This window comes from Bos indicus, chromosome 22 (assembly GCF_029378745.1).
Source record: "Bos indicus isolate NIAB-ARS_2022 breed Sahiwal x Tharparkar chromosome 22, NIAB-ARS_B.indTharparkar_mat_pri_1.0, whole genome shotgun sequence".
NCBI classification, from domain to species: domain Eukaryota; kingdom Metazoa; phylum Chordata; class Mammalia; order Artiodactyla; family Bovidae; genus Bos; species Bos indicus.
The window spans coordinates 53,068,971-53,083,744 of NC_091781.1; the positions used below are offsets into that span (position 1 = coordinate 53,068,971).

The window sequence follows — 14,774 nt, forward strand, 5'->3', positions numbered from 1 at the left end:
CTAGTCTTTCATTTTTAAAATATAATTCTAAAATGTTTATTTAAAAAAAAACAACACGTTCCCATGTTTCAGAGTCCAAAAGATGCAGAAGAGTGTTCAGAGAACTATCCTCCTTCTCTTCTCTACACATGCCCCTCCCTAAAGACAACCATTGTTCCTCTTTTCCTTTATATCCATTTTAAGAAGATGGTCAGCGCTTCTAAACACAATGAAAAATGTGTGTGTCTCTTTTTCGTTTTTTAACGTTCTGTTTTGCCCCCACCTTTTTTCCCCGCATCAACCATATACTGCTCCTAGTGTTTTAACTCTTCCTTCACACTGCCTCTTGGCCAGATTCTCCTCAGGGTGCTCCTGGCACCTCTCTTGATCAGTCGTTGATCTTTCCTTGCCTCCACACTTGCACTTGTCTCCTAACTTAGCTCCCTCCACAGTCTGGGGCCTCTGCTCCATCCTCCATGTGATACCAGAATTATCTTCCTGACACACCATTTTGATTTCCTTGCTCCCCATGCCTTCCCCAATAAAGCCTGAGGTACTCTGCCTAAACATCATCCCCATCCCAGCCTCCCCACCTCACTCTGCCATCCACCCACATTCGTGCCTTCCCCTCTCCTCACTGGCTTACAGAGCCTTCCCCCCAAACCTCCCACTTCTTCAGAGACCTGCTCAAAAGCTACTTCCTCCATTAAGTCTTCCTCCCTCAGATTCCAGTGGAAATGGTCTTTCTTCCTGACCCAGGTGTAGCATTGAGTATGCTCTTCTTTGCACTGGAGTTATTTGTTTCTGTCTTACATCCTCTACTATAGGGAACGTTTCATGGGGGCAAGGAACGTGTTTGTCTAATACAGTTTGGCATCCTTCACTTAACCTAAGACAATGTTTTTGCATCCTGCCTGTATCACCTAACACACAGTTACTGGATAAACAGTGAGAGTGGGGTAAATTAAGATAGTGTCCACACATCTCAGGGCTCTGAGAAGTTTCTATGAGCAGGACCTTTATTCTCTGTACTGCTGCTGCTGCTGCTAAGTCGCTTCAGTCGTGTCCGACTCTGTGTGACCCCATAAACGGCAGCCCACCAGGCTCCCCCATCCCTGGGATTCTCCAGGCAAGAACACTGGAGTGGGTTGCCATTTCCTTCGCCAGTGCATGAAAGTGAAAAGTGAAAGTGAAGTTGCTCAGTTGTGTCTGACTCTTAGCGACCCCATGGACTGCAGCCTCCCAGGCTCCCCCGTCCATGGGATTTTCCAGGCAAGAGTACTGGAGTGGGTTATTCTCTGTACTGAAAATGCCAAATTGCTCTTCTTCTATTCTCCCCCTTGCCTTCAATCTTTCCCAGTGTCAGAGCCTTTTCCAGTGAGTTGGCTCTTTGCATCAGGTGGCCAAAGTATTGGAGTTTCAGCTTGAGCATCAGTCCTTGCAATAAGCTGATTTATTACATTGTAATAGTAAGAAGAAATGTAATTGATTTATTAATATTTCATTTATGTTTATTATGTTTCATTTATATCAATAACTGGCTGAAGTTAAGATTTAAGATATAAAAAGCTTGACTAGTTATAGCTGCATATAGTAACCATCTAACATTCAGGTGCATTAAAATTATGTGACTCGAGTGAATCAAGCAAAGCTCTGCTTTTCAGGGTTCATAAGAAGTCATTGTCCAGCCGTTGACCTTTGGTAATGACTTTGGGGTGCATAGATACACCGTCACCATTGTGTATATATTTTAATGGCTTCAAGAGCTATGGCCATTGTGCTGGAAGTCCAAAGGACTGGTGAAGAGGTCGATGTGTTGGCTTCATCTGTTCTGTACATCTTCTTTAGGCAATGTTCTGCATCTGACCTAAAATACAGCAGAGAGTTCCTGCTCCCCTGTTGATGGGGAGACAGAGCTGGTTCTTTCCAGTTTTTCACTAGGAAGAAATGGCATGAATTTTCCCAGGTAGGTGGCCATATATCTGTGGAAAAAGTGGCGGAGGTGCTTCCGGAACCTCTCACCAACGAAGGCATAGATCACGGGGTTGACACAGCAGTGCGTGTAGGCGATCACCTCTGTCACCAGCATGGCCAGGTCCAGCTGTCTGCTCTGTTCACAATCAGCCTTCAAGTGCATTTGAAAAGCAAAGAGTAGGACAACCAGATTGTAGGGTGTCCAGAAAATAAAGAAGACCACCATAATTACAAAAATAAGTCGAATGGCTTTGTATTTTTTTTTACTGGGGCATCTCAGCAGTGTTTTAATAATTCCTGAATAGCAGATGGCCATAACAAGCAGAGGCAGAGCGAGACCCAGGATATTCATTCTCAGAGCATGGAATCGCTTCCAGGCATTTTCATTATCCTCTGGGTAAAGAGGACTGCAGAAAGTCTGTCCAGCCTCCTCTTGGGTCTCATGAAAGAAAAATTCAGGGAGGGCTGCTAGCCCTGCCAGGACCCAGGTGAAGATGCTGGTAACAATACCAAAAGTGACTGTCCGGGCTCGAAGGGCAAACACGGCGTGGACGATGGCAAGATACCGGTCTATGGTCAAGAGGATGATGAAAAAGATCTCACTGTACAAGCCCATGTAATAGAGCCCGGAGAGCAACTTACACATGCGGTGGCCAAACACCCACTCGTTCCACCTAACATAGTGAATCCAGAATGGCAGCGTGAATAGGAAGAGCACGTCAGAAATGGCCAGGTTGAGCAGGTAGATGTTGGTCATGATCCGGAGCCGCTTGTACTTTGTGAGTATCACCACCACCACCACGTTGCCCAGCAGGCCGGTCACGAACACCAGGGAGTACAGCGGGGGCAGGAACTGGGCCGCCAGCTCCTTGACGTTGCTCTTCTCGCACGGCAGTGCCGCCTCATAGTCGTAGGGTGTGGTCCCAGCAACTTCACCCACAGTTTCAATCCCATCAGCTGAGGTCGCCATTTCCCTTGTCCCTGTGATAGAAGAAGGCAAAAGTAACCCCACAGTTAACGATGATCGCTCCTTGAGACCCACACCAGTCAGTTTATTCACTTACCCACTAAAACCACACGGAATAAATAGCCTATACATTCTTCAGCATATATTTCCAAAGGTGTATCAGATATGCCATGGGGCGGGGAGAAATGTTAGGAGTGAAAGATGCAATGTTTTGAGAGTCAGCATGATCCATCATGGGAAAAGAAACAAACATTGTGGATGGTAGTGAAGAGCGGAGATGTTGATCCTGAAAGCATTTGGAAGAAGAAATACAAAACAGGAAGAGATAGGTTGGGTAATGTTAACAATAATCTTATAATAATTATATTATCACTGTATTTAAAAATTTTGTTTTATGTTTTATGGTTTATATATGACCTTCAAAATCATCCATTTAAAAACCAAATGCTAATAATAGTGATTATTATCCTTAGAAATAACTACCCATTTCCATGGCTCCATAACATAAAATGCAAAATTTAAAAATACAGTAATGGGGAAATTGAACCTCAAAGAAATTTAATAAGGAGTCTAAAATCCTTTAGTAAGCAATTTCAAAAGTTCAGGCTAGATCTTCAGTATCTATGCTCAATTCTCTCATCACTGGATTCAAGTACAGTGATTTTTAACTTATAATAATTATTATAATTAGCTGTTGTAGTAGTTATTAACTGTTGTAACAATTGTAAGCAGCGTCCCCTTTTCCTGTTCCTGACAATGCTGACATAAGCCAGTCATGTGCCTACAACAGACCCCTTAGAGTTTCTCCCTCATAAAGAGGCTGAGCATGTACCAATGGGACTACTTCTTAGATTTTGGATTTTTTAGACCAGGATCCCTAGGGTCAGTGCCTGCTTTTCTTAGAATTACAGCCTTGGCTGGAGAAGAAGGAAAAAGAGACAAGGGAGTAGTCCATGAAAGGCAGCTAACCCCTACCCTGCTTCCTCAGGAGTCCTGCTAACCTTCTCTTTTCTGTGAAAGCACAAGTGTGAGGTCATGAACATACGTCAGCAGGTATTTCTCAAGGCAGGGCTTAGAAATGCAGTAATTGGAGCCGATGGCAAGGATTGTCTTTGCTTTCCTAAGAAAATACTGGGACCCTAAAGTCAGCACCTGTTGGGGTTCTGTGTGGTCCAAGTGACTGTAGAGAGGAGAGACATAGGAGCGGTTCCTGGCCATTCTGCTTGCCAGTGAGAAGACTCAGACAAGCCCTTAACTCTGAGCCTCGTTTATTCATCTCCAAAATAAGGATCATGGTAGCCACCCATTTGATGTGGTGAGCATCAAATCAGAGAGTCTACATGAGATCATATTTTAAACTAGAAAAAGAAAAAACTGTATGGTAGAAAGCAGAAGTGAAAGAAAGGCAATGAGAAGTGGTTTCACATGAAATCGGGAAAAAGTAGAGGCTCTTGGATAGAACTTGATCTATTTTCATAGCTCTGGCCTGGTCCATCATCTACTAATCAGTGACACATTCAGGCTTTCGAGGTTAAAAATGGAATTGAGTAGCAACTGACTTATATGATCTTACCAGCTTTTTAAAAATTCCCAATGGCATAATACACAGCAGCTGAGAAAAAGTACCCATCATTTGGTCTGTTATGCATTTTCGGTCATGAGAGTATCTGTCTAAACCTTAATGTTTAAGGCAAGAGTGGAAAGAGCCTCTACTCATCATTAATTATTTATATTTTCTTTCCTTTTCTCACAGACTGATCTGAAAACAAGTCAAACTTTAAAAAAGAATTTCACTGAAGTGTTTTCCAACTTGAAGATCATCTTTAATTCATGTGTCATTTCCATAAATCCTACATGATGAGTGTAAGATTATAGAATCTTGTGAGGGGGAAGGGGTCTAGACTGCAAAGCACTGGAAAACAAGTAGAGTTAGAAGTCAAGTCCTTGACCCCTAGTTACATGAGATCAGAGACACAAAAACAGATAGAATTTTTACCTGTCTGCACTCCTAATCACAGTCCTTGCAGTTTGGAAAAATAATATAGTAATAATAAATGAACAACATCAATCATAAAGAAAAGGAAAAAAATAGTAAAAACCACCCCAGATCTCACCATGATGAGTTTACTACCATTAACATTTCTCTATATATGCATACGTGGATACAAAGTTTTACATAAATTGACATCATACTCCTTTAGCTGATTCACTAAAAATGCCCATAGTACAATTTGGTTGTGCAATGTAAATGAAGTTTCTTTAGTTTCCAAAACTATCTGAATCTCTTACCAGCTTCCCACCTGCTGGGTAAAAGAAAACAGTATTCACAAATTTTAGTCCTAATTGGTTTAAATTTAGTCTTATCCTTCCATTCATTTGAATGATAACTTTAGGTTTTACTCATCCTCTGTTAATCAGCTTGTAATTTCAGTTCCTTGTCTCCTCTCATTGGTCCTTTCTAAGATGGCAGTAGAGAAGGGCCAGCATGACTCGATGCATGGGCAGAGGGAGAAGAGGGTGCTCTAATCTCCTGTTGGTTCTTGATTGACGTGACTGGTGTCTGCTAAGGTGGGGGTCGACCCAGTCCCAACCCTGAGTCTTTGTGCTGGCATCTGCTGCAGTGTTTGTAGTAATGACCTCAGGATCCATTCATTCTCAGTCCTCCCCAGGCACAGTGACCTCTCCAAGGTGATGGAGTCTTCACTCAGCCCTGTAGAATGGAGAACCACACCGCCATCGAGTTCCTGGCCCAAGCTCTACTCTTTCTTTTGAACTGGCAGGCGCCCGTCAGACATGCTTCTCTTTGACTCCATGTGCATGTCCTGTGCAAACCAAGGGACACGCAAGACTGCAAACCAGATCTTTTTTCTGCCTGACCACCACCTTAACTGCTCTGGCCACTCCATGTGGGTAAGGAGATACTTTGCAGAGAGATATCTTCTTGAGAGTCTCCTAGTTTATCAAACAGCTCTCCAAACCCCCTAACTCTGGTCAAAGCCTGGATGGGAGAGATAGGACACACAGCTGTGACTGCTTCCTTCCAGGGTCTCTTTTCTTATAATTTCTGAAGTCAGAAGTCAGGGAGCCCTTTCCCTGCCATTCTTGTCTGGCCAGCTCCAATAAATGTGTATGCAACCTCCATCTATACTATGATAAATGGGATGAGGTGATGGATATCTCAAACTTCATAAATTCTCATTCACCAGTGTAAAATTTTAGTGAGTGTTGCAAAGTTGAATTGAAAAAAAAAATTTAGAATTGGGGATCCTTCTTTAGAAAATATATTTAAGTTTGAAATGTCATTCTGATTATATATAAAAAAAATCTAATGGTGATGCTCAGTGCTGGTGAGTTTGCAGTGAACCTTATTCATTGCTGGAACACTTACTCATTGCTGGTGCAATGTAACTTGTTTTAATAAATTTTGTATCTAACATGAGCCATCGAGATACACATGGCTTTAATCCATTAGTTCTAGTCCTGTGATTTTACCCTGAGGGGAAAAGGTCGAAAATGTATTACCAACACATAATGTGCACAAAGATGTTCGTTGTGGCATTGTTCTCATAGTAGAAAACAAGAAATGAGAGCAATCTAAATGTTTGACACATGAAGGATGTTTTGAATAAATTGTAGTCCGTTTAAAGAATAGATTATTATGTGGTCATTAAAAGTAGTTTTGGATACCAGATAAAATCACAGACAGATGTTTATAAGAACAAAGAGAATGCAAACAAAGATTGCAACAACGTGAAATTATATATACATATAAAAGGCAACAGGCAAATAATCAAAATAGTTGTGAGAGGTAGGTGGATTATCATTTTTAAAACTGAAAATCTTAAATTTTTCTGTATTTCCTTATCAGTTAAACTGTCTCTGAAAGCTAATGTTTTTAGGCAGGCACTGCTAGAAGATTTGGCAGACATTTTCTAGGGTGAAAACCTAGGCAAATTACAAGATGAAGGGTTTACTCATCAGAACTTGAAACCACAAACTGAAATCTAAGGAACTTAAAAAAGAGGGCACACTAGGCAAAGCATTTGAATTTTGTTTTCAGATTAAGAGATCTGAAATTTGTTTCAGATTAAGGGCTAGGTTCTCCCCTTTGATCTTGGGTTGAGCTGGCATCCAACCACCTAGACTTGGAGAGGGGAGGCGTCTTTTCGGGTCTTGAGACCTGTATTGGCAGGGGCTCGGCCAGCCTCCACGGGAAGAGTGAGACGGCAGGTCAGATGACCGCAGTGGGCACCTGCGTGAAGACAGGTGGCCCGTGGGACACCAGCTCCCTGGATGCCTCCAAATTGTTTGTGTAGATTTATTAGATTATTTATGTATATTATCTGATTAAACAACTGCGTTTCAGTATTCATTTCCAGTATGTCTTATCTTTTAGAACCATTTGTCCTATTAGATAAACTTTTGGATCCCGTAGTCAATACTTACAAAAACATAATTTTGAGTGAAATTTTGTTACATTTGTAAATAAGTTTAGGAAGAATTGATAATGTTACATGTCAGGCTTTTATATTTGGGAACATACTATATCTGATTACTCTGCTTACCATAGGGCTTTAAGTTTTTGGTGTTGCATGTTTCTTTTTACATTTTTATCTACCTTTATATTCCTCAGGTTATTGTGAATGACATATTTTTCCCTAACAAATTTTCTAAACAATTGTTGGTAGTATGAAAGAAAATACGTGTTTTAAGCTGACTACCTTACCGACTTTTAAAAATAAATTCCTTTAGGACTACTAGGTCCATAATCAAATTATTTGTGAAGCACTGACAGAATTATATCCTCCTTTCTGGTATTTCTCATTTGTTTCTCTCACCTTATTGCTTTGGTGGGAACTTCCACAGTGATGTTAAATAATAGTGGTGTTTCTGGTTCCTGATTGTAGTTAGACATCCACCCTCCAACCTTTCAAAGTCCCCAAAGGACAAAAAAGATATTATTAATTTGAAATCTGTTTTATTCTAAAACTTTACTAAAGTGGAAAACTGCCATGCCTGTGATGAAGAGTGCTGATCCTTGACAGTAGTGGGAGTTTGGTTGAACTCAGTCATGTCTGAAAAAGGGCCACGTGCTGAATGATATCCCAGTTTAGTAACATCAGTAATCTGGTGTGTGTGTGTGTGTGTGTGTGTGTGTATTTAAGTGTTGAGTCTTTCTGAGGAGGATCAGCCTCTCAGGTGAACTTGATGAATTTTCTAAAGTATATAAAACAGCAGGGGAAGGAGAGGGTGGGACGATTTGAGAGAGTAGCACTGAGATATGTACACTAGGGTGAGTGAAACAGAAAGCTAGCGGGAAGCATATGTGTAGCACAGGGAACTCAGCTTGCTGCTCTGTGATGACCTAGAGGGCTGGAATGGGGTCAGGGAGGCTCAGGAGCGAGGGGATCAATGTATACTTACAGCACAAACCAATACAACATTGTATAGCAATTATACTCCAATTTAAAAATTAAAAAAAAAAAAAGAATATAGAGAAGAGAGGAGGTTGTGAAGTCACTGCCTACCATCCTGAATCTGCCTGTCCATCTAGAAGAGCTCTGCCCACAGACTCCAAGTGGTCAGCATTCCTGCAGGACCACCTGCTGTTAAGATCAGATTCCAAGCCTAAGGCCCTAGATACTTTTGGTTTCATGGGTATTGGTGCCAGGGAATCATAGTCATAAGATTTTTCTTGCTTATATATCCTTGGTCCTTTTCAGTATAGGATAATGATTGAATTCCTGAGTTTGAAGAAATGACTGTGTGACATAGAGCAAGTAGGTTACCCTCTCTGTGCCTCAGAATCTGTATGTGTAGCCTAGTGATAAGAAGAGTTACTGCCTCATTCATTCAGCAAATGGGGTTCTCCAGTCAGTCATTCAGCAAATAGTTAATAGCAACCTATGACATGCCAGGCACTGTTCCAGCGATACGGCCACTGTTCCAGCGATACGGCACATCCGTGAACGGTATAGACAAAACTCTCTGACCTCATGAAGCTTATATTCTAGTCAGGGAATAATCGATAGCCAAAAGCTACAGTGTCTCACATGGTCATGAGTGCTGCAGAGAAAGGTAAAGGAGATGAGAGAAGGCAGCAGTAGGGTGGGATTGGAGAGAGGCAGTTTAAACTGGAGAGGGTCAACAAGAAACTCATGAGATGACATTTGAGAAAAGTCTGGAGGGAGGCGAGAGAGTGAGTTGAACAGGTTTCTGGGGGATAAGAGGAACACCAAGTGCAAATATCCTGAGGTGAGAGAGTGGCTGGACAGATTCTTAGAGGAGCAGAAGGGTTTAGTACGGCCGAAAGAGAAATGAGGGATGAGTATTATGAGAGGGAGTCACAGAGACATGAGGAGCTGTGGGCAGGGGTTCTATGGAGCTATGCAGCCAGGAAGAACTTCAGCTTTTCTTTGAAAGGAGTAGGGACTGTAGGTAAGTTTCCATTAAACTTGACGTTATCCTCCTCATATTCTGTAAGGATTGTTCTGGTTGCCATGTGGAGAATAGACTATGGAAGCACAATTAGAAACAAGGAACCAGTAAGGAGGCTGAAGCTCCAATACTGGGCCACGTGATGCAAAGAACTGACTCCTTAGAAAAGACCCTGATGCTGGGAAAGGCTGAAGGCAGGAGGAGACGGGGATGACAGAGGATGCGATGGTTGGGTGACATCACCGACTCAATAGACATGAGTTTGAGCAAGCTCTGGGAGTTGGTGAAGGATAGGGAATCCTAGTGTACTGCAGTTCATGGGGTTGCAAAGAGTCGTACACGACTGAGCGAGTGAACTGAACTGAAAGAGGCACTTTTGATAATACAGGGAAGATGTGACACTGGGCAGGGCTTGGCAGTAGAGGTAGAAAGGGTGAGAATAGAATTCTCTATAAATGCGGAAGCTAGCCACAGGATTTGTTGACAGCGTATGAGTAAATGAGAAATAGTCGACGACTCCAAGAGTTTTGTCTGAGCAACTGGAAGGATGGAGTTGACACCAACAGAGATAAAGTCTGGGGCAAAATAAGCCTGAATTGGGGCAAGCAAGTCTGAGATTGATTATATGCCATCCAAGTGGAGATGTGCAGTAGGCAGTTGGACAAACGGCTCCGGGGAGAACTGTTGACTGAAAATACAAAAGTGACAGTTGTCATCACATAGATGTAAAGCCTTGATTCTGGAAAAGAGCACCGAGACATAGGTGTAGACAGCAAAGGACTGCATCTCCAGGCATGCCAAAAGTCAGAGGTCGGAGAAATGAGGAGGACACAGAAAGACTGAGAAAGGGTGGACAGCGAGATCAGAAAAAACCCAGAACTGGTGTCCCTGAAGCTGTGTAAAGAAAGTGTTGCAAGGAGGGGGGAGTAATGTGAGGACTACATGAACCCATGTGAGAACATCAGCACACAGTGCCAGGCAAATGCAGGCTAGTTCTTCTCCCTCTCCCTCTACTCACTGACATTCTCTATTTTTTCAAGTTTTCAGCCCTTTTCAGAATTTCTTACGTCTTTTCCAAAATAGGATTTCCTCCATCTAAAGAGAAATTCTTAGCTTTCCACAAATCACCAGTCTGTAGCCCATTACTCAGAGTTACAGAAAACACAGTGATTGGTATCCAAAATGTTTTAAAAAGGTATTTCAGCCTTCATTAAAATCTGTAGTTACAGTAAATGAGTTTGAATTTCTACAAATGGTTTTGGATCTGTACCAAATTAAATAGCCTAATAGGAACCCAAGAATATATTAATCCATTTATTTACTGACATTCCAATGAAGAATTATTGATAATTCTTTCACAAAGAAATAGTTATCTTTCACAAATATGACAGGAATAGAGAGAGAGAGAGAAGTGACAGGCTGTACTCTCCTAAAGTTTTTGAATCTCTTTACTATCTCTGAGTTACATACCTCCAACCTTTTTAAGTTGGAAGAAAAGAGGAAGTTTAAGAGTTGAACTAAGAGTATCCTCAATTGCAAGCTCTTTAGAAGCCAATCCCAAGAGCTGGTTCAGTCTTCATCAATATTAATAGATCATCCATAACAAAGGAAATCTACCCGTCTGATTTTCCATCCACCTGTCTTCTCAGCTACCCTTTCATGTATTCATCCAATTATCTGTCCATCTAGCACCTTGAATTGCTTCCCATGTACACAATCTTAAGCCAATCCTCCTTCCCTTTCATTTCTTTCCACAGAAAACCTGGGTAGTCAGAAAAAACAATTATTTGGTACAGCACTATCCTGTAGACCTTTCTTGCAGTGATGGAACGTTCTGTGTCTGTGCTGTTCAGTAAAGCACCTAATTGAGCACTTGAAATGTGGCTACTGCTGTTGAAGAACTGAGATTTTCATTTTATTCAAATTTTATTAAGTTAAATTGGAATGGCCACATGTGGCAAGTAGCCACTCTCTTGGACAATGCAGGACTATTGCCCAGTACAATGCTTGACAAGTAATAGCTGCCTAATAAATGCCTCTTAAGTGGATAGAAGGATGGAGCAGAAAAATTTTACCTTTTTTCACTTTTCAGATTATGCATTTGAAATGTTAGATTCTCTTCAGGTACCACATCTTATGAGCATTGGTATCCACCTGCAGCATAGAACAGGCTAGGATGATAAAGGTCTAGAAACATCAACGGTATTTCGCAGAACTTGGAATGTTTTATATAAAAAATAAAAGTCTTCAGGTTTACTTTAGTTTGTTTTCTTTTTATCCCAATATGTGTACATCTTTGATCTGGACCAAAGTTTTCTAAGGAGTCGGACACGACTGAGCAACTGAACTGAACTGAACTGAACTGAAAGTTTTCTAATCTTTTTTTAAAAAAAGAATTGGATTAGAATGTCCTGGGTTCCCTTGAGATGGGAAAGTCTATAATGTGATAGCTTCTGCTGTAGAAAAAGGAAGCAGACTCTACAGAGAGCAGAAATTTGATGGTAGTAGAGGAAACTACATTCAGTCACATGTGGGAAAGACCTTGGTGAGAACCACATTGTGCAGGATGGAATGGGCTGCCTTGTGAGCCAATGAGCTCCTTCCCTGGAAATACACAAGCACCTCTGAAGGTTGAAATCTTGAATAGATGAAGTCTTCTTCCCAGCTGCAGGCATCTCCCAGCTTTTATATTTTAGGGCAGCACATGGACTTCCTCAGCTTCCAGTCATTAATATTATTAGAGCAAAGATTATATTCCATTCTTGGAATGTAGTCAGTTAAGTGACTTGGTTTCATCCACCTGCAAAGTAACTTGGAATAGTTTTTACCAACTTCTTTGTTCAAAGAGTAGATTTAATCACTATGTTCTAATACCAGGTCTTTCCAGTGTGGCTGATGTTTAATGTTTGTATGCAGGCTGATACGTGATTTCATTGAAATAGATGGTCCTGAAAAGTGTTTTATGGGGAAATTATGCCTGTGCAGTCAAAGTACACATGGCAGGAGTGTTCAGTGTACTGAGGGTCAGTTTCCTGGCCCCTGGTATTTCCACCTCCACCTGTCTTGAAGAGAGAACCATTGCCTCTTTTCTAGGCATATTTGTTACAGTTGATATCACATTTGCACACCCTTTTGTATTCTGGTACTTAAAATTTTATTGCTGTTGTTCAGTCACTGAGTCGTGTCTGACTCCTTTATGAGCCCATGGACTGTAGCCCTCTAGGCTCCTCTGTTCATAGCATTCCCTGGCAAGAATAGTGGAGTGGGTTGCCATTTTTTCTGCAAGGAATCTTTCCAGCCCAGGGATCCAACCTGTATCTCCCTGCATTGGCAGGTGGATTCTTTACCACTGAGCTACCAGGGAAGCCCCACCTGCATCTAATTCCATGTGGTTAAAAATTATATGAAAATATAATTTGTAATGACTTCAACATACTGTATATTTATGGTTTTTTAATCATTGTCTTACTGTCGTGTGATTAAGTTGTTCCCTTGCACCTTTACAAATAATGCTGCAGTAAATGTCTTTGTATTTTTATTAGTTTGTTAAAGTGGATTTCTCAAAGGATAATTTCTACCTCTAATCACATTTCTAAGGCTCTTGGTGCATTTTGCCAAATTGTTTCCAGAAGTTGTGTAACAATTTGTATTCTATTTCGTATTGGTGCCAGTCTCAACAAGCACCCATCAATACCAAGATCTAAAAGAAAAAAATTACTTGGCCAATTTTACAGGTAACAGGGGTGTCATTATTTATGTAACTAATACTTAATAACTGAGGGTTTTTTTTAGCTGTAATTATTAGTCATTAGTATTTCCTTTTCTGTGAATTATCTGTTTGTGCCTTTTACCCTTTTTATTCTGCTGGATATATCTGCCTTTTTCTTATTGAGTCATGCAGCCCCTCCCTAGAGAAATAACTCAGCCTGCATAGTTCATGATAATCGTCACCATTTTCTGAAATGAGTTGCAGACATGCTCCAATTCCTATCGCTTCCATGAACCAACAACCCCATATTCCCACTCCCTCCCCTTAAAACACTTGCCGAACACAGTTAACTTTCATCTCCAACTGGTTGAAGGTTTCCCAGAAGATTAGAAAGACTTTCTATCCCTACCCTCTAATATAGATCCAAGAAAAGCAGTCAACTTCGTAGATCCAAACATAAAAAGACCAAATCAACCGATCAGCTGATTCATCTGACAGCCTGACTTAGAGTGGATTTTCAGTGAAATATAAAAATGTATATATATACAAATGTAATATACATGTATGTGCACACATATGTCAGTTATACTTTCACTGCTTCTTACTAATCAATATTACGAACGCAAAACTACTAAAGAGGACCCTTTTGGAGTGGCCATCCTCTCAATTGTTGAGAATTTATGAAAGCAGAGGGAAGACAACATGGACACAGTTGTGGACAGGTTGACTGAAGAGGGTAAAAGGCTGAGTTTGGATGAGTGGAAAGGCAAACACATCATGATACAGGTGAGAGAAAGGCAAAATGGGAAAAAGCGAGAAGAAAACTGACATATCTTACAATCAGCAATCCCACTTTGGCCCCATACTACCTACTGCAGCACAGCCGACCTCCCTCTACACGCCGTCCATCCAAGAGCACTCCTGGGAGGTGTAACTTCCACCTGCCAAGACTCCTTGCTCCATCTCCTTTTTCCTAGAAACCTGACTGTCTTCCTGGAAACCTCTCCTGAATAAACCACTTCTGTTGCATTCAATAGGTTCTTGCCCAGATGAGAACAAAAAGAAGATGATGGTACCTGCTAATTTAGCAAAGTCCTTTATGCGTCCAGTGGTAGCTTAGGTCTTGCCACTCATGAAACGGAGATACCATCTGATACCACCAGAGACATTAGTAAGGTAGGAAACAAGACAGCTTCCTGTTTCAAAGAGTCTTAGCTTCTCAGGTTTTGCAAGTTTTTGAAAAGATAATCAAGTCTGGAGTAGTTCTTCTTTTCTATGATTGAGATCACACACTAAGCAAGCCCTCAGTTGAGTAATCCTTGAGAAGAATGCTGTTGATGTCAGTAACTGTTTGGGGGATTCTGTCTTCCCTTGGAATTGCTCATTGTTTTGGAAGAGGGATCAATTCTTGAATAAGCATGCATTGACCTGTCAGGAGACAGGATAAAAAATGAAATTGGGATTTCCTTGTAATTACTCTGCAGAGCTGAATGGGAGACTTAGATGAGGCAAGTTGTACTATGGGTTTAAACAACCCAAGACGACTTGAACTTGAATTTCAGTTAGGGCACCCACAGCTGCATGGCCTGGGTTAATCGTTTAATCTTGCTGGACCTCAGCTTTCTCATCTGTCAACTTAGAATGATAATAACTACATCATAGGGTTGCCATGGAACTAGCTAAGATAAATATGCAAAAAGTCTCTGA

The 14,774-nt window shown here is 41.2% G+C and overlaps 1 protein-coding gene and 1 long non-coding RNA gene across 5 annotated transcripts in view; one reads left to right on the forward strand and one right to left on the reverse strand.

The window, feature by feature from the left end:
* LOC139178651 (uncharacterized) overlaps positions 1-14,774 on the forward strand; it is a 191,665-nt gene that overhangs the window by 140,950 nt on the left and 35,941 nt on the right. The window lies entirely within an intron of this gene.
* Positions 1,415-14,774, reverse strand: part of CCR3 (C-C motif chemokine receptor 3) — a 31,842-nt gene continuing 18,482 nt past the window's right edge. For 2 of the 4 annotated variants that reach the window (XM_019984065.2, XM_070776807.1), the window contains exon 2: positions 1,415-2,934. In XM_019984065.2, coding sequence (XP_019839624.1) covers positions 1,847-2,923 — 1,077 coding nt within the window. In that variant the 5' untranslated portion in view covers positions 2,924-2,934 and the 3' untranslated portion in view covers positions 1,415-1,846. Of the gene's footprint in view, positions 2,935-3,017; positions 3,159-14,143; positions 14,252-14,774 lie in introns of those variants that run through there. The other 2 variants (XM_019984066.2, XM_070776806.1) reach the window with 2 other exon arrangements.